The 18,877-nt window shown below is 53.5% G+C and overlaps 1 protein-coding gene across 6 annotated transcripts in view; it reads right to left on the bottom strand.

Moving 5' to 3' along the window:
• Positions 1-506: 506 nt before the first annotated feature.
• ASCC2 (activating signal cointegrator 1 complex subunit 2) overlaps positions 507-18,877 on the bottom strand; it is a gene marked incomplete at its 5' end in the record, with an annotated part of 40,991 nt that continues 22,620 nt past the window's right edge. For 3 of the 6 annotated variants that reach the window (XM_080821191.1, XM_080821189.1, XM_080821194.1), the window contains 12 exons: positions 507-3,468; positions 3,919-3,998; positions 5,485-5,587; positions 6,097-6,227; positions 6,330-6,423; positions 12,334-12,453; positions 13,344-13,558; positions 15,167-15,347; positions 16,774-16,848; positions 17,003-17,071; positions 17,281-17,388; positions 17,800-17,874. In XM_080821191.1, the coding sequence (XP_080677317.1) occupies positions 3,297-3,468; positions 3,919-3,998; positions 5,485-5,587; positions 6,097-6,227; positions 6,330-6,423; positions 12,334-12,453; positions 13,344-13,558; positions 15,167-15,347; positions 16,774-16,848; positions 17,003-17,071; positions 17,281-17,388; positions 17,800-17,874 (1,423 nt within the window). In that variant the 3' untranslated portion in view covers positions 507-3,296. Of the gene's footprint in view, positions 3,469-3,918; positions 3,999-5,484; positions 5,588-6,096; positions 6,228-6,329; positions 6,424-12,333; positions 12,454-13,343; positions 13,571-15,166; positions 15,348-16,773; positions 16,852-17,002; positions 17,072-17,280; positions 17,389-17,799; positions 17,875-18,877 lie in introns of all 6 variants that reach the window. The other 3 variants (XM_080821190.1, XM_080821193.1, XM_080821192.1) reach the window with 2 other exon arrangements.

Below are 18,877 nucleotides of genomic sequence, written 5' to 3'. Positions count from 1 at the left end.
GGCCCCCTCCCAGGCCTCTGTGCTCCTCAGGGTCTGCTGTCCCCATCTCTGCTAAGAGAGATCTTTTCTCTGCTTCACCCCGCAAGCCTTTTCTATGCTTCCCCTGGACGTAAAAATGAAGAATCATTCAGTGGGCTTCACAGCAGACTGGACACACAGAGGAAAGGACAAACCAATCTGAAAACAAAGTGAAAAAAAAAAAAAAGGTCTGAAGAACTGGGATTTCCCATCCTCTTGTCCTATTAGGCTTATATTTTCTTCTTTCTTTGTTAAGAACACTAGTGACAAGGATGCGGAGGTGGGGAAAGGAAGAAAGGATGGCACATGGCATAGGGGTTAGAAGCGTGGGCTTTAGGAAATCCTGGGCCTGAAGCCCTCCTTGGTCAAGTGGTAAGTGTGGAACGTTAGACAGGTCACCTACGCTCTCTGACCTTGGTTTTCTCATCTGAACCTACTGGTGTGAGTTCGACAAGATAACACAAGGAAAGAGCCCAGCAGAAAACTCTGGTGGTGAGTACTCGGTAAGCGCTTTTATTCTCATTACAAATATCATGGTCTTACTGTCATTTTCATTTATGCACATTGCTTTCCAGACTTAGTCTGTACACGAAGTTTTCCAAAAATATTTTCACAATCGTGGAGCATTACCATCCAGTTCATTCTCTTAAAAAACACCACCACCAAAAACAAACTTACTCTTCAATATTTTGTTTCTCACATTGCTACCAAGTGTTCATTGACATCATTTTAAAGTAGGGGGCTCCACAACAACCCCCTGCATTTTTGGTGGGTTTACTTTTGTTTGTGGTTTTGTGGTCTCCCTCTCTGCATTATTTAACCCAAGCTCCCAGTGTGACAGGGACAGGCGGGCTCCTGCTAATCGTTTTCTTTTCCAGACTGCACCTGGGGCTAAGGACCGACCTGCATCCAGGCTCCACTGCTAACTTGCCTCCCTGGGCTCCCGGGTCCCTTTCTTTAAAATCAATGACAGGCCCTGCCCTGCCCTCCCCACCTCACAGAGGCCCAGAAGCCCTGTTCAGACAGACACATTTGCCATCAGTGCCCTTCGTGAGCTAGAAACAATGGCACTCGAAATCCTAAGTCCTCTTGGAGGCACTGGGTCGTAAAAGCTTCCTGGGAAATGCCTGTGATAGCCGTGTTCTCTAACAGGGTGCAGAGAAGGCACTTAGAAATTCCTGCTTAGGAGCAGCGGTGGGGTGGTGGGGCCCAGGGATCAAGTGAGCAGGGTTCAGGGCTCCTACCCCACTTCACTTGTAACACTTTTGCCATTGCCCATCTTAAATCTTGGGGCCTCCTCAGAGGATTTAATTGGCACCAAGTGGAAACCATTCACCTGGCCCAATGCACCCACTTTGCAGATGGGAAAACTGAGGCCCTGAGAGGCGAAGGGTTGTGCTTGCCAGCACTGCTCTGGAGGACTCCTGAGTGAGGTGTTTGCAAAGCATCCCTGAAGGGGGCGCCCTCAAGATCTGCAATGAGGAAGAATAGTTTTTCAAGGGAGATCAAGTTTGGCCTGGCAGTACATTCTGGAAAGTTTGAAAAATCGTTTTTCTTCTCTAATCCTTTAGACCGGGATGCCAAGGTGAGGCCCAAATGCCGCTCTCAGAGGTCAGGAGGTATGTATGACAAAATGAAGGCGAGAAGGGCTGTGTGAACAGTAACAGGTAAGGTGGGTAAAGCCCAGGGCTCCCCCAATTCACCTCGCCTTGCTCCAGGGCCAAGAGCTGGGTCTGAGGAGCTCAGGGAGACAGTAAAGAAATGACCCTCACCTGTGTGGTCCCTGGCAAAGGCCTCTGGGAGGAAACAGAGTCTTCCTGCTGCCTGTCAGAGTGGCTGACCCCGAGCCCAATCTCAGCTAATTCAGCAGCTGGAGGGGAAGACACCGCTCCCCTCTCTGGTCTGCATCTCAAATGCACCAAGAGAACTGGCGTGACTCAGAGGAATTGCTATTGATTTTCACTTGTGCAGCTGACCTAACAAAACCAATTCGTCAAGTGCCTGTCTGCCTCGCTACTCCGGACACTCATCCAAACCACGTGCAAATAAATTACACAAGTATCTCGGGTGATTTGTCAAGGTCCAGCTGGGCAGGGGCCCTGGCTCCCATGGATGGACTCCAGGCCGGGCTGGGGAGGATCAGGCCAGCAATACCGCATACTCGATCCTCTGTTGATCAGCAACAATCTGGGGGTGGGGGGAGACCAGGAATTGGGATGCCTGGCACCTGCTGCCACACTATCAACCAACTGACCACACCCGGGTGGGGTTTTGAGGAACTAGGCCCAAGTCCTTCAATGGGGCTTGGCACGGACCTCCTTCACAGGCGTCTTCTGGTCTCCGACTCCTTGACTCTGGAGGATCTGACTTCTGGTATTGGCTTTGCTACTGGACAAGTGTCCTCAGGACAGCTGTGAGATGGCAATGACACCACCTATGGGAGTCTAGGACTCTATAAAGGCCAGGGGTCAGACTGAGGGTCTGATCCTTGTTCTTCCTCCAACCCCCCTGCCTATTGCCTGAGCAGGTACCTCCAGCTCTCAGTGCCTCACCTACACCACGGGGCTGGAAATACTCCCTCCCTCTAGGGGTGGAGATTGCAGGGACTGGACGAGAGCATGGAGGGGACCAGAGGGCCTCACACCCTCACCTCTTCTTTCCACAAGCAGGGACTAGAGGTTCAGAGGAGGAAGTAATATGCTCAGGGCCACACGACAAAGCAGGGCAACCTCAGGAGGGGTTAAAACGAGAGACAAGCACGCCAGGCTGATGAGCAGAGCAATCACCCTGCTCTCTCACTCTCCTGATGGTGGCTGCCACTGAAGAATGGGATACAGGGGGAGCAGGCTGGGGGCACTCATGGATCATTGCTTGAAAGGGTCATAAACTTTATTTGCAGGCCTTTTCTGTTTTTGTTTTTGAATTTACAGGTTTCCTGCCATCCGGGAAGGAAACCACCAAGAGAAGTGGTGTCTTGCTGCATGAGGTCTATGGGGCTTGCCTTGGGGCTCTGTCCCCATCCCTTTCGCCTGCTCGCTGGGCCCAGGGGCTCTTCCACTGTGGGATAAGGCACTGTGTGTTCTGCAAGAAGGCGCTCACGGCTGGCTGGTGGACGACGAGGCGGCCTTCTCAGGGGCTGCGAAGCTGAGGCTGTTGAGGGGTGGAGTTGAACTCGGGGCCCCGGCAGGAAGCCAATGGGTGAGGAGACCCAAGGCTGTAGTAACTCAGCCTGGTAGGTCTGCTGCTGCCCCCTCCCAGCTGGCCCTGACAGGGTGGCCTCAGGATGGAATCATGCCTTTGCTTCTTTTGCGGTCAGCCATGGTTCTCCGGTTGTGGTTGGCTCGCGTTGCCTTGTTGGCTTCCTTCTTCCTGCGTTCCTGGGTTGTCTCACGGGTTTGCCCGTGGCCCCGGGGGCTGCCGGCCACTGCCGTCGAGCTGTCATGCCTGTACCTAAGGGGAGGAACAAGCCACCCCAGGGAATGGGAAGAGCCCACTGCCTTTCTTAGAGGTCCCTGGGAGCAGACACACAGCTTGGGCCAGGACACCCCCGTCCCACCGCCAGTGAGAAGAAATGGAGCGCCGCAAGGGCAGAGTCCTGTGTCTGGTGAATTCTCTTCTCTGAGCCCTGCCTCCAGATGGGTCCCTGGCCTCCCTGCGGGAAGGACCCGCTGTAGGCTGAGCACAGCCCACAGCAAGGAGAGGAGGGCTTGGGGATGGGGATGGGCCTATTTCTTCCTCTGTAAAATGAGGATGATGATAAAGTGGCTATGTCATGGGGCTGTCGTGAGGATTAAACTAACACACATAACACACTAGGTGCTTGGCTGAGCCTTCCCCAGATGGGTCCCTTTCCCCCAGAAGGCCCCTTTCCCCCCAGACACAGCTCTTCAAAATGCTCACCCCTTCCTGGCGAGGAAGGCCATCCGCCTGGCTTCTGCTTTCTCCCGCAGCACCGCAGGGTCCTGCACAAAATGATCGGGCTGTGGAGGGGAGGGGAGAAAAAAAATCTAGAGTCAGGAGCCGCCCCATTTGCCTAAGCCTCACTCAGCTGTGAAGCTGCGCCTGGCTGAATCTTGTAGACGCCTCCGGGCCAGGAGTAGGGGACGCCACAGAGTGGCAGGGCGAGGCCCTGTAATGCAGCCACCCTTGCTTGGGTCCAAGCTTTCCATGAGAAGCCTCTCTCGTCCTTTAGAAGCCGCTAAAGGGATGAAGGCTTCCTGCACAGGTAGGGTGGAGCAGGTGGACCACAGATGGGCGCGTGGATGACAAATGGGGGACAGGATGGCCACCACGAGAGTCCACACAGGGCCTTGGAGGCCAAGAGAGTTGCCCCTGGGATCTGCCTTGTCCTCGCTCTAGGGCCGCCCCCAGGGTGCTCCGGGAGTACCCACTCCTGAAGATCGTTTTTTTGGCCAATAAGCAAAGGAACCTGGACTAGCAGTGGGGAGAACTGGGACTGAAGGATCACACACAGGCTTTCACGGTCTGTACCGTTTAAAAAGAAACACAAACAAATGCAACTAGTAACATTCAAAAACTGTAAGACTTTACAGAAAAATCTGGGCTGATGCCTTGCCTGGGAAGAAGAGAAAGCCCTTGAAGCTTTGGGCCTCTGTTTCTTCTGAGAAACCCCTCAGACAGGGTATATGTGTGCTTCTGCCCCACCAGCCACCATCTCTGGCAGTCTCTGCTACTCGTTACCTCAGGAGCCTGGTCTGGATGCATCAGAATTTGTCACCCTGGTGGGAGGGCACGAGGGGATACAGGGATCCCAGGGTGCCACTCCGTTCAACCTGAGCAATACTACCCTTAACCTGTTTTATATGTTGAGGTTCTAGTTGAGATTTCATTTGAGGAAAAAGTTCAGCTGCCAAAAAACAGAATTTTCAAACCCAGCAGCCCAGATGACCTCCAAGGGCCCTTGGGTTCTAACATCTCTGTGAGTTTCAGAATTGCCATCCTGGGACGCCTGGGTGACTCAGTTGGTTAAGCGTCTGCCTTTGGCTCAGGTCATGATCCCAGGTTCCTGGGATCGAGTCTCACATTGGACTCCTTGCTCAGCAGGAAGCCTGCTTCTCCCTCTGCCTGCTTTCTCTCCCTGCTTGTGCTTGTTCTCTGTCTCGCTCTGACAAATCAAATAAATAAACAAAATCTTTTAAAAAACAAACAAATTGAAGAACTGCCATCCTGAGCACGGTGGCCCAGAGCTGTCCTTCTTTCAGCCCCCAGGCTCATGGGCCCGACGAACCCAGCAGCTCAAAGTCTTGGCCTCTAACCTGTCCCCTAAGCCCACACTCTCCAAGCCAGCAACTCTCCAAGCAGACATCCTAGGCTCAGAGAAACCCCTCTTCTCCCGGGCAGTGAGGCCGCCTCAAAGCCAGCTGCAGGCAAGCAGGGGCACAGTGGCCCCAATCTGCCCTTCAGAACCGCCCCCTGCCCTTCCTCTGCCACCTGCCAAGGCGGTACCTTGGGGGCCTCATCCTCAGCCTCCTCCTCCTCCTCCTCCTCCTCCTCTTCCTGCCCTTCTCCGGGCACTTTGGTTCTCAGCACCTGAGGGATGGTGAAGGGCCTGAGGGTTTAGAGAGAAAGTGAGATCAAAGACTGGATTAGACCTGGAAAGGGAGCCTTGGGGAGGAGGTGATGGGGCTGGGTGAGAGGGGGCATCAGGATGGGGATGGGTTCAGGTGGCTGGGTGCTTTTAAGCCAGCTTTGCTCCAGCCCCCAGACTCTCTGAGAGTACCAGAATCTGAGGTGGAGGCTTAGGGGAGGCTGAGCTGGGCAGCTCTGTTTTTATCTGCGCTGGGAAATCTAAGATTCCATGGCTAAGAGTTTTCTGCATTTAAGAACAATCTGAAAGGACTGCATGAAATCAAATAAATGCTGCCCCACTGGGGATGGGTTGGACCAACTGGCTGAGGGGGTGTCTGGGGCTAGAGGGAGCACTGCACCAGGAGTCAAAAGGGCTCAGTTTGGGCCCTGGCTCTACCACTGACTTGCTAATGCCATCAGGGCCTCAGCTGTGCCCCGCCCCTGGCCCCGCCCCCCGAACTCCACCCTCTTAGCGCCCCGAAGCCTCACCTGCGGCTGATGAGCTCATCATCTGAGTCGGCATCATTAGCGCCCACCTGGTTGCCATCGTAGGTGTCATCGTACTCATCCTCGTAGTCGTCGCTGCGGTAGGGCAGGCCCTCGCCAGGCTGCAGGGGCACCTGCAAAGAGTGTGGGGGTTAGGAGTGTGGGGCCGATGGGCCCGGGGCCGGCCGACTCCCTCCGCTCCGCCCCCACCCCCCGCAAAGGCCTGGGGTCCCTACCTCCTCCACCACCACGCTGTACTGCTCATAGCGCTGCCGCTGAGCCACCACCTCCCTCTTGTCGTTCAGCAGGCTCCGCGTGTTCTCCTCCTTCCTGGCGGCGGTGAGCCGGGACAGCGCAGAGAGAGGAAGGAAAACCATCAGGCCTTGGAGGCTGTGAGCGCGAGTGTCCAAGGCACCACGGGTTTGGGCTGGTGCAAACTGACAAGTAGCCGTGTCAAAGGCGGGGGGCGGGGGGGGGGCGAGGAGGGCAGTTGTCCCTGCTGCTGGTGGCCCTGTGACCCGGTCCAGCTGCTCTGGAAGGCATCCCAAAAGGGATGCTGCCATGTAAAACGTGCCTACCCTTCGGCTGGGAAATTCTTCTCAGAGGCACCCACCCTAGGGAACCACTGGCCAGGTGCATAAAGAGGTCTGATGGGGAATTTTCTTTTCAACGTTGATTGTGACAGTGAAAAATGGAAAACAACTAGTGTCCATCACAGGTGAAATGGCCAAATGATGTGCCACATCTATATTACAGAACGCTGTGTGGCTGTTATCAAGAATGACATTCATCTATTTGTGCTGATGCAGAAAGAATTCTAAGACTTACTCCTGAGTAAGCTACAGAAAAATGTATGCAGTAAGATCCCAACTGTATAAAAAGCAGAAGGCAAACCAGACAAACTATGTGTTCCTATGAGCATATAGATTATAATTTACACGTCAATGCACAAAGAGCTATTAAATCCCCTGTCAAATGACAATGGTTACTCCTAGGTAGGGCCTGGGATTATTTGAACCTTTTAAAACAACAAAAATTTAGGGGCACCTGGGTGGCTCAGTCATTAAGAGTCTGCCTTCGGCTCAGGTCCTGATCTCAGGGTCTTGGGATCGGCCCTGTGTTGGGCTCCCTGTTCAGCAGGGAGCCTGCTTCTCCAGCTCCCACTCCCCCTGCTTGTGTTCCCTCTCTAGCTGTCTCTCTGTGTCAAATAAATAAATAAAATCTTCAAAAAAAAATAAAAAATAAAAACCAAAAATTTAGGGGCACCTGGGTGGCACATATTCTAAAGCCTCTGACTCTTGGTTTAGACTCAGGTCATGATCTCAGGGTCCCAGGATCGAGCCCCTTGTCAGGCTCCGTGCTTAGCATGGAGTCTGCTTGAGATTCTCTCTCTTCCTTTGCCCCTCCCGCTCATGCTGTCTCTCTCTAAAATAAAGAAAATCTTTAAAAAATTAAAAAAAAATTTAAGAAAGAGCGAGGCCACATGTGGCCTGTTTACTAAGCTCAGGGGAGCCACAGGAGACCTCAGGGGGGTGAGGGGAGAGCAGGGGTAGCTGCCTTCTTCTTTGCACCCCTGCTTTCCTCACAGTAGCCTTCTATCTCTTCTACCGTTCAATCTTCCACGTCAGATTGCACTGGAAGAAAAAGTCCAAAAGTTCAACTCCTGTTATATATCACAGGTGAGGAAATTCGGGCATGGTGGAAGAGAGAGGGATGTGCTTGAGATCTGTGAACTGTATAGCAGAGCCTCAGTGGGGACTCAGGCCTCTTGACTGTGGCTTTGCAAATCTGTAGAAAAACCTGGCTTGTCAGACACATAGCAGGCCTGTGGAATGTAGTTTCTAGCCCTGCAGGGGAAAATCAATATGAGATGCCAGGCAAGAAAATCCAGCTTAGCTGTGAAATCGGTTTTCTGGAAGGTATCAAGGGTTGGGGGGAAAAAAAGAAGAAGAAGAAGAAGAAAAAGAGGTACAAAGTCATACACAGCTCCCATAAAAATCTTCTATTAACTGGCTTTTGATGCAGAGAGGGACAGGGGCCTGTGTCACTCAGGCTGTCTGCCTGGGAGCCTGAGGCAGGTCAGGATTTGGCTTCCTTCAATAGTTTTTACTAAGGGCCTACTATGTGGCAGGCAGGGTACTAAGGCTGAGTTGCGAGAGAGAATTAAAAAAGAGTAAGGTCAGGGCGCCTGGGTGGCTCAGTGGGTTAAAGCCTCTGCCTTCGGCTCAGGTCACGATCTCAGGGTCATGGGATTGAGCCCAGTATCAGGCTCTCTGCTCTGCAGGGAGCCTGCTTCTCCCTCTCTCTCTGCCTGCCTCTCTGCCTACTTGTGATCTCTGTCAAATAAATAAATAAAATCTTAAAAAAAAAGAAAAGAGTAAGGTCTGGATCTGGCCTCATGGAACTCATAGTCTAGAGAGGGTCACAACCAAACAGCAGCTACCATGAAATGTGCTGAACGAAGGTAAGCATGCCCTAGGAACACAGAGAAAGGAAACATGACCTCTGGCTTCAGGGGGGTCTAGCGGGGGTGGGGTGGGAGGAGAGGAAATGGAGGCTCTTGGCAGGTGGTGTTAGGGGGCACTGGATCTAGACCAGGGAAAATTCTTGGTCCACAGGAAAATTTCATATCATGCCAAGAAAGGGGGCCTGTGACTTTGGGCCCAGCCCTTACCTGGTCCTCTTCACCAAGTTGGGGGCTAAAGAGGAAAGAAGAGGGGAGCAAGGCAAAGGGGCCCGAGCTCATCCAAGTGGTTGGCGCCACTGGAAGGAGCACATCCCCTCTTTCTACACATTTCCTGAGGGCCTACTACGTGCTAGGACCTGTGCTGAGCCAGGCATCCAGGGATGAATGAGAGAGGTCACTGTCCCTTCTGCCACACCCCACAGCTCCTGGTCCATCCGGTCCCTGGTTCTCGTGCATAAGGTCCCACTGTAGGCTTCTGGTTATGTGGCTCCCTGGTAGGGCCAGCAAAGCCTTGACAACTCTGTCCACCCAGGGTCCTAGAGAGGACACACGCAGGGACAGTGGAGCCTAGTGCCCTGGGCATCCCATCCAGGGAGGTACAGTTTCGGCCACATGACCTCATTTAGAGCCAAGAAGGAAAAGTCAGGGGCAATGAATGCCAGCCAGGAAAAGACCCATCCGAGGCCCAGAACTCCAGTCAAGTCTGGAAACACGAGCGACCGTGGCTTCGGAGACTTTGGAGCAGGTGCTTCTTCGGCCTCTTACAAGATGACAGGGAGCCCAGGGACCATGTGGGCTCCCCTGAAGCCCAGCCACTTTCCCCCTCCTCATTTCTTCCTGCCTATCCTTCAAGGCCCAACTGGCACTTGGGGGATGACTCCCACCTCTGAACTCCCAAAGGACCTGAAGAGGTAAAAAACCCCTCCTTTTGCAGGTGAGGAAACGGAGGTCCCAAAAGGCATAGCACCTTTCACCCAGCTTCTACCAGCCGAGCCAGGGCCAGAATACAGGTGTACCAACTCGAGTCTGCTCAGGTACTTCCTGAGCTGTGTGATCCATCACAAGTAAGCCTCTTATCCTTGCCAAGTCTTAATTTTGCATCCCAGGGATGAAATAAGATGATGACTAAAAGTGAACCTGGCACCTACTGAGCTCAACAAAGTGAATCCTGTTTCTTTTCACTGCAGGACTTGTCAGAGCCTTTAATGTGCTTATGTGCTCTGTGCCTCTCCAAGAAGCCAGGTGCACAGACATTTTTTTGGCCAGAGACCCTTTTCTGAGGGAGAACACTCATAATCTTCCAGATTATGAGTTTAGTCCAAAGGAGTTATGGGACCCCACCTTATACACACTGCCTCCTTCATTTGGCCCATGTGCCTGGCATCTACCCAACAGCCATCATCTACCTCACCCCACTCCTAACAGACCCTCACTTGGTTCAGGTCTTTTGACCCTTCCCCCTTCTGCTGGAGGCCTGGACCTTGGCACTGTGACCCAGCTCCCCACTGGGATGAGACCGGAGTCTGGAGACTTCTGGGAAAGGCTTCCTGGTCTCCAAAAGAGATACAGGAAGATCTGGTCCAGACTTCCTCTTGGCACTGTCACTTCTGGAGGTCGTGGCTGAAACAGCTGCAGCCGTCCAGGGGCTTCGAAGGAACTAGCTCTGAGAGATGGCAAAGATGTTTCCTTGATGATGAGGCTGTACCACAAGTTAACCAAGCCTAGACTGCCCTACCTTGTAACTCCCTGTCATGCCAGGAAGAGATTTCCCTATTACTTGAGCCACTGAGTGCAGCTATTTGATTTAACCACACACCTACCTTTTAACTCAAGTGTGACCTACCTTGTGCTACTTTTCTTGTGTGCCTGCTGACTGCCCTGCCCGGATTAGGACAGGCGTCCCCACTGCGGTCCCTGTATGCCCCACCCCAGCACCTCTCCCACTCTGTCGCTACTTGTTTAATGGCCCGAGTCTTTCCCACGGTCTCTGTGCCATTTGAGAGCATGGCCCTGAGTGCCCCACTCACCTTGTCTCCCTGGTGTCTAGCACAGGATCTGGAGCTAGTAAATCACTTAATAAATATTTGCTGAATGAATAAATAAATAATGAACGCATAAATGGAGGCCTTGCCTCTTTGCAATCCCCAGCTCCCAGGCGACCCAACTTCACGAGTTTGGTAAACATTTGCTGCCCAGTCTCTCTGCCCGGCGACTTGGTGTACCCTTGGAGCAAGGCAAAGCCCTCCTCATCTGCCCCTTTTTCCATAGCAGGAGCTGCAAGGGTCATGCTGGTCTGGAACAGTGGCCGCTGATGCAGGATAACATCTCTGGCCCGGGATCTGGGGATGTCGCAACGTGTGTGACTAAGCAGTTTACAATTGCTTCCTGTCCAGCCAGCCAGATGGCTTTATAGCTGCCCTGCGCCCGCTCCCCGAAGCCGTCGGCCAGCTGAGCTTCTAGCACGAGATGGCCCTGGGGAGAGGGAGCTGCACGGGGCCCTCACTGAAGAAGAAGCTTGCAATTCTGCTGCCGGGGCTCCTATCATAAGAACGGGGCAGGTCTCTCACTGCCCCTCTCTAAACCTCATTGTCTCCATATGTATATAATGAGGGAGAGAGAGGGGGCAGCCTGTACTTGTCCGGCAGTTCCCAGATTCCCAGATTTCATGAACCAATACCATTTAAAGGAACCCTGGGGGCTAGCACAGTATTGTCAATGTCTTACTTTGCCTTTTCTATTGAACCATCATCAATACTGACTCGTGGGCCCTCCAATGGGCCTCTACTCCAAAGTCAGGTCCTCTTTCCAAAGCATAAAATGTGTCAGCTCACGGACCATCACCATGCTCCCCATGATCTCGGGGTCACCGTCCCTATTGTTTACTCTGCCCGGGAAGTTTCTCCTTGCCCGCTCTTTTCAGAATTGACCCTTTGACCCTTCCTCATCCTTCCGCTCTTGGTGCCATGTCATTTCCTCAGAGGAGCCTTCCTACCCAGATCAAATCCCTTACCGGAAGCTCGGAAGTCCGTACACCTTCACCTTATAGTGCTTGTTAGATCTGCAATGTTACTCTGCTTGTTTGAACAACTGATTAGTGCAAACTCCACAGGGCCAGGGGCCGTGTCTGTTTCACTGTCCACTTACACCTCCAGCACCTAATAAATCCAGGGCCTAGTATGCCGTAAGCACCAGGCAAATATTTGTTGAATGAATGAATAAATCATAAATGGGCTTTTCAATGCCAAAAAAGTAGAAAGGACATACACTAAAAATAAGTAGAAAGGCCTTAAAATAGAATGTGTTCACCCTCTGAAAAACTCACTTAGTATAGGCCTTTAATTTTCTCATTTTGTCACAGAATGGAGAAAATCACGTGGAGGGGCGGCTTCTAGAAGTACGGCTCGGCTCTATTGTCCAGAGATTTGACAGTTGACACATCCAAAGATATAAGAAGGGAGGAGGGGGACAACTTAGGTTCCTCTGGCCTTTTGCTATCCATAAGGGGATTCATTTAAAAACCACCCCATGCAGAATCAGAGCTTAACATATAACCATTAGAGAAGCTGGCCCTATCGCTTCTTGGCCTTTTGGCTAAGATCAAGTGTAGAAGCTGGCCCTGCCTGCTGGGAGTACAGAGGTCCTGAACTGCTCAGGTGGACCCTAAACTGAAACTCAGGCCAGTTCCATAAAGATGGAGCCCTTACTGTCTTTTGATTTTCTCACTGCACATACAGAGTAGGGGAGCCTGGCACCCCCCAGCCCACTGTACTCACCTCCTGCCCTTGTGCACCCGGCTCAGGTCCACTGAGTCTCTGCTGAACACGTCAAACTCGTCATTCTGGAAGACGTTGTGACGAGATGTCAGCAGGGGAGTCGGGTCTGGCTTCGCTTGCCTGGAAGTGACCCAGAAATCAATTTAAGGGGGACTGATTGGTAAGCTGACACCTACCTTGTGCCCTATGGACACCCACCATGTTACCTCCATCAGATTCTCCACTCCCCTTCAACAGCCACACAAGACGCAATCTAAATCCCTGCTCCGTCTGACCCCTCCCTGGGGACACAGCCATCCCTCACTCAAGGCTCCCCCTCGGTCCCACGGGCTGGTCACATGGATTTTCTTCAAAGTTCCCTCCCTCACCGAACACTTGCAATAGTCTGAGAAGATGGGTCCCTAAGAACACTCAACCCTTCGGTGCCTCAGTACCCTCCTCTGTAAAACGGGCACAAAGTGGCTAAGGAACTTGTCCAGAGATGGAGCTAAGTTCATTCATTCAAAAAACGTAATTTGTTCATGGGAGAAACACCCATTTGCGTACCCATCACTGCGGCCCTGTGGGCCTTCCGAGAAGCAGTGGGCCAAACTCTGAAAGGGAGGTGTGAGGAAAGTGAGACGCGCTGGCCATCCTCCCTTGGGAATTGACTAGAAAGGTGACAATGACAGGGGCAGGCCAGAAACTTTGACACTCTGAGAGGCTTGGCAACCCCTTTGTCACATGCCACATCGGTTCTTCAGTGAGGTGCTGCGGTGCACACTCTCCGCCCTGCAGGGGGCACATGAGGACCCCCCAGGGACCTAAAGTTTTGAGGTTTTCCAGAGGAGGCCATCATTTACATGGCTGGTAAACGCTACCATGGGCAAGAGAGAGAGGGCTGAGTTTTGGCACAGGACGGGGAAGCAGAGAAGCCAAGAAGGGGCCCAGACAAGACCCCCAGAGCGCCTCCAGCCGGCCCCATGCCACAGCCTGGGCACCAGGAGCCACCTCCCACCTCTCTCTCCCACCTGTCTAGGCTGCGGTCCAGCTGGCTGAGGGCCGGGGCCAGCCGTTCCTCCAGGAAGTTGTTGATCACCTGCTCCGGGTCATAGCTGTAGTGCTCCAGGCAGGCCAGAATGAAGCCCTCACCGAGGTCCGGCAGCAGGTCCTTCACTTGGGAGATGAGCGAGTCCAGCTCCACACCACCCACGGGAGGGCCCAGGGCAGCCGCTGCCCCCATGCACTGTGCAGAAAGCTGGAGTGAAGGCGGGGAAGACCAGGCCAGGTGGGTGAGAGGGCCACAGGCCCTGGAAAGCACAGGACCAGGAATCGGGGGACCTGGTGTGAGTCTTGGCCCTGCCACACCTGGGCCAAGGACCTCAGCCAAGTGACTTAGGGCTCTCAAGTCTTCATTTCCTCCCCTGGGAAAAGGAGGGTTCTGGCAGAGCTACTTCTGACTGTGTGACTTTGGGCAGGGCACTTCCCCTCTCTGAACCCGAGCTCCTTCCATATAAAATAGGCCTACTACCACACACCTCATGGGGTTGTCTCAGATGGCTCGGAGAGAATCATTCACTCAAGGCACCGAGCACAGTGCATGGAGAAAACTAGACACTATGTAAATGGCTGTGGCCTCTACTCGTCCATAGCCAGCTCTAACAAGTTGATGGAGAGGAACAGCACTGGAGAGGAATGGCAATCACCAGCCCTGGACCATGGGGAGCTGCTCCCCTTTGATTATATTCCTTTTAAGAAGGGGTATTCAGTTCATATCCTGCTCCATGTGACTGAATTGAGTTAGGCTTTTCATCTAAGGAAATTCGTAAATCAAACAAACAACAGTAAGAATCATCCATGTCAGGGGCGCCTGGGTGGCTCAGTGGGTTGAGCCTCTGCCTTCGGCTCGGGTCATGGTCTCAGGGTTCTGGGATCGAGCCTTGCGTCGGGCTCTGTACTCGGGGCGGGTGGGGGGCTGCTTCCTCCTCCCCCTCTGCCTGCCTCTCTGCCTACTTGTGATCTCTGTCAAATAAATAAATAAAATCTTTAAAAAAAAATCATTCATATCTCTGCTAAGAAGCCCAAATGGGGAAGAGTGTGGGAAAGGTGGCGAGGACTGTCATTTTCCAAGGCCCTGTGGCAGTCACAGGCCTGAGTCTAACTGGAAGGAGAATGGCATCTGTTAATAGAGCACAGAAGGCCAGCTGGGTTTGGGGCGCTCCGTACATCCCCTCTGGGAATCCCCACAAACTCGAGGAGGCAGGGATGGTGACCATCCTCACTTATAGATGGGGAACAGAGGCTAGAGGGGAGTGACGGCCACATGGCTGGTGAGTGGCAGGAGCCGGGTACACCCCTGAGCTACTGGACCCCAGAGACTGGGTGGCCTTGATCCCCATATCACGCAGCCTCCCAACATGCAGGGAAGAGTCCTGGGCTCAGTGGCCCATCTGTACAGCTGTAGACTGGGCAAGTTCTGGAAAAGCCTGGAGAGAAAGTGCTAAATTGGGGGCTTTGAAACTTGCTCAGTGGAGCCGTGCAGTGCCCTGGTGGGGAATCCAAGCTAGCCAAGCAGTGAGACCAGGCACCGCTCTCCACTGCAGCCAAAGTAGGGCCGCAGCGATTTGCTTAGAGGAGTGCTCCAGGAAGGATTTCCCAAAGCTCCAGCACTTCACTTTAGAGGGGAGAAACTGGGGTTTTGGCAGCTGAAGCAACTTGCAGGACTCTCTAAAGGCAGCTCGAGGCTGTCAATTCCAAAAGAAACCCTTTTCTCTGAGGGCGGAAACAGAGTAGGGGAAGAGATTTCCCGGAAAGGGCAGGGGAAGCCGGAGAAAATGCCGCTGCAGACACACACCTCGTCTTCCTCTGAGTTTTCCAGACGTGAGGATGGTCCCCCGACGGGCTCTGCCAGCGCAATGACCCCATTAGGATCCTCGGCCGCTGGCAGGTCTTTAGCATCTGTGGCTTTCCGTCGGTCCACCCCTTCCCATGCACCCTCGACGGCCTGGAGGATGTAGGCAGTCCGTGTTTCGTCCCTGTTGACACGGGTTAAGGAGTCTCTCTCTTGGGGGCGGGGCCTTCGCTGCCTCCCTTGCTCTGAGGCAGCTTTTCTCAATCCCTTTCTGGCACCTGACCCTGTGACTTGTGTTAGGGGCTATCTGAGCTGCACCCAGTGGGCATCATGGGCACCCGGGCTGCGTGGGGAAGCAGGGCAGGACACAACCACCGTGGCCTTAAAACCAGTGCCTGACACTCAGCAGAAAGCAGGTCTGGATGAAGACAGGGCCAGGGCACCCTGGGATGTGATATCTGGGGGAAGCCAGCAGCTCCTCCTCTGCACTGACCCCTAGGAGGAGGGCCTGATGGGGGTCCTGCCACCCGGCTTCCTGTCCAACTAGCTGAGGGCTTCCTACAGAAGCTGGGGGCCCGGCTCTCTACTCAGCAGGGAGCCTGTTTCTCCCTCTCTATCTGCCTGCTGCTCTGCCTGCTTGTGATCTGTCAAATAAATAAATAAAATCTTAAAAAAAAAAAAAGGCTGGGGGCCTAGGGGGTATCCCTGAGGCGATCCTGAGCCACCTAACCCAGTCTCCAACATGGCCCACAGGCCCTCCTCCCTGTCCTTCCTCACTCTCTACCACTCCAGCACTGCCAAGCCCGACGTCTGGGTGTTGCCCTAGATGCCCTCCCACCCCTTCTAAACCACACCCCCACTGGCCACACCTGGATGTCAGCCACAGCATCCTCACCAGCCCCTGGGCCTCACAGAGGTCCCAGGCCAGTCTGTTCTCTTCCCTGTGCCAGACAGAGCTTTTCCAAAGTATAAAACTGAGCCTGTTACTCTCCGTTTCACATCTTTCCATGACACCTCAGTGCTTGTAGGACAGAGTCCAAACTCAGTGAGAGTCGTCCCGGAGCCATGCAGGTCTGCTCACCTACCACGTCATAGTTTCTTCCTGCTAGACCCCGGCACCCGGGGCCCCACACCCCCAAGCCACACAAAATGTCTCAGGGCTCCTCAGAAGGGCCTCTCTATCCTCCATCTACTGGGAACACTTAGCCCTGGTCTTGCCCTCCTCCATTCTCTTCTGCTGTTCTCAGCTCAGACAGCACTTCTATCTCAAAGCCTTACCCTGAGCTTGCTTGTTTCCTTGTCTGTCTCCCCTCCTGCTATGAGGTCTGTGAGAGCAGGGCTGAGTCCATGTTGGTCACACAGGCCCAGACACTCAGTAAACACCTGCAGAACGCAGGCCTCTGACCCCACCCAGCTCTGAGGACCAGAGTAGTCATCTCCTCCAGAGACAGGGGCTGGGACTTTGGCGGGCGTTCTGGGGACCCGTGGGTTGTAGCTGGCTGACCCGTGGGTTCTGGAGCTAAACCTCCCTCTGCTCCCCGGGGTCCTCACAGCCCATCTCCAACTTGGTCAGGCCAGGTCCTGTCTCAGAGGCTGTGGGAGAAGGATACAAGACTGTGGAGGCCTGCTGGAGCAAGCTGACATCATCGGCCACAGGGAAGAGTGCGTCGTAGTCCCGGAGGAACCTGCTGGCCAGGGAGCAGACAGAAGGGACAAGGCTGGGGCAACAGGGGCGCTGGTCTGCTGACCAACCAAGAACCTCAGACCAGGATAAGCATTTGGCAGAGGCTGTAGTATGTAAGGCCTCGTGCCGACCGGTCCCAGCTCGGCCGCACTCACCTCTTCTCCTGCAGCAAGGAGCTGAATATCTGAAGGAACTCTTCAATGAAGCCCTGAATGTTGTCACAGCTGGAACAGGACAGCAGGGCAGATGAGCTCGCTCAATGCAAATGATCTGGAACTTCCCTCCCTGCTCCTCTGCAAGGCCTCAGGCCAGTTAGAGGAAAGAGGCATAGGTCTCCTTTTCCCATCTCCGCTCAACCAGGAAGGGGGCAGAGGAAGTGAGGGGGACACCTCTGCTGGCCTAGCCACCTAGGCAGCTGCTCCCAAGGGCTCACCTGCTTTCCAGGACAGGGAGAAGGCAGATCTGGTTTATAAGGATGTGAAAAATCTCCAGTAGCTTCTTCCTAGAATGGGACAGCCTCTGCCACAGGTCCCCTAGCAGCCTTTGAAGGCCAGAAAGAGAGAGGGAAGGAAAAAAAAATAGAGATTAAGGAGATTAAAAAGGCCCGGAGGGAGCTTATTCTCAACAGTTGCAGGTGTCCCTCCCCAGGGCTGAGAACAAGTCACAATGCACTGTGGATAGCAGTTGGCAAAAGGCTACAGGCCCCAAGAGGCCAGTGGATTCCCCTGCTGCTTCTCTGTAAACAGTGGGTGGGAAACCAGCCCACCGATTACTAAGAGGTTGGAGCAACAGAGGAGGGGAAAAGCCTAGGATGCTGGGGCTGGGAGGCTGCTAGGCAGGGACACTCCATGCGGCTACCCTCTCGTTCTCAGAGATGGGGTCGCTGAACCCCGGGGAAAGCAGGGCCTCTCTCTCCCTGACGACAAGGCACTTAGTTTTGTCCCCTGCTCACTTGCTGTCTTCAAGCCTCCTCTTCTTCATTGCAGACTCCAGTTCAGGAATTGCGATTTCATAAAAGGAAGCTAGTCTGTGAAGGCACACATGGGGAGAGGGTGGGGTTAATTCCTAAATACCACACTTCATCAGAAAAATCAACAGCAACCCATGGGAAGGGGAAAGGCCCATTTCTTGCTCCCAAGTTGTCACCACAGAAATTTGCTCCCGGAACCAGCCCAGCTCTTCCCACAAGCTCACCCCAGATTGGGCCCCACAGTGGCTGGTCCAGGAAGAGCCGCGTGAGAAGTGACCTGTAGCTCCTGCCCCCTTTCTCCTGGGAAACTGAGGCCCAGATAGGCTCATTCTCACAGAGCAATGAGAGAGCTACTCAGAACCACTGAGGTTTGTGAAACAAACAAGGTCACTCTTTTTGCTTGCTCAAACCTGCCAGGAGCTCCCTACCTCCCATGACATCGAACTCTTTAACAACTCTCTCTGGTACCATGCATAGCTGGCATGGAGCAGCCAACCTTGCTTCTCACCTCAGCAATCTCACACCTACCCTCTTCCCAACTCAGATTCCAACTCTCTGTCCCAGCCACACACTTCCTGGTGATGCTCACCCATGTGATAACTCCTTCCTGGAACTAGGTGCCCAGCACCCATTATATGTTACCCTTACAATTTAAAATATAGCTGCCTCTCTTCTGTGGTCAAATTCTTCCTCTGAATATCTTAGGCTTCCCAAAGCCAGAACTATAAACTCAGGACCTAGGACCACTGCTGAATTTGCAGCAGGTACTCTGCAAACACTTCACTACTCATTGGCTGGATTCTGGCAGCTTCTACGCTAGTATAGTCCCGTACGCAGCAGAGGGTAACTGGGCCCAAAGAGGCAGGGTTTCTAGGCCCACGGCATGGCACCCAGAAAAAGACAGAGGGGGCAGTCTGGCCCAAGCAGATTCAGGTGTTGCCAGGATACATGGCTGGTGGGAGGGTAAACTGGAACAACCCCTTTGGGGGGCCATTTGGCGAGATCTAGAATTTAAAATACACAAACCATCTGTTCTTGTGATTCTACTTCTAGGAATATA

Source organism: Martes martes (genome assembly GCF_963455335.1).
Source record: "Martes martes genome assembly, chromosome: 13".
In the NCBI taxonomy this organism is placed as follows: domain Eukaryota; kingdom Metazoa; phylum Chordata; class Mammalia; order Carnivora; family Mustelidae; genus Martes; species Martes martes.
Note: the sequence above shows the minus strand (reverse complement) of the source record. Positions and strands in the feature narration are given on the sequence as shown.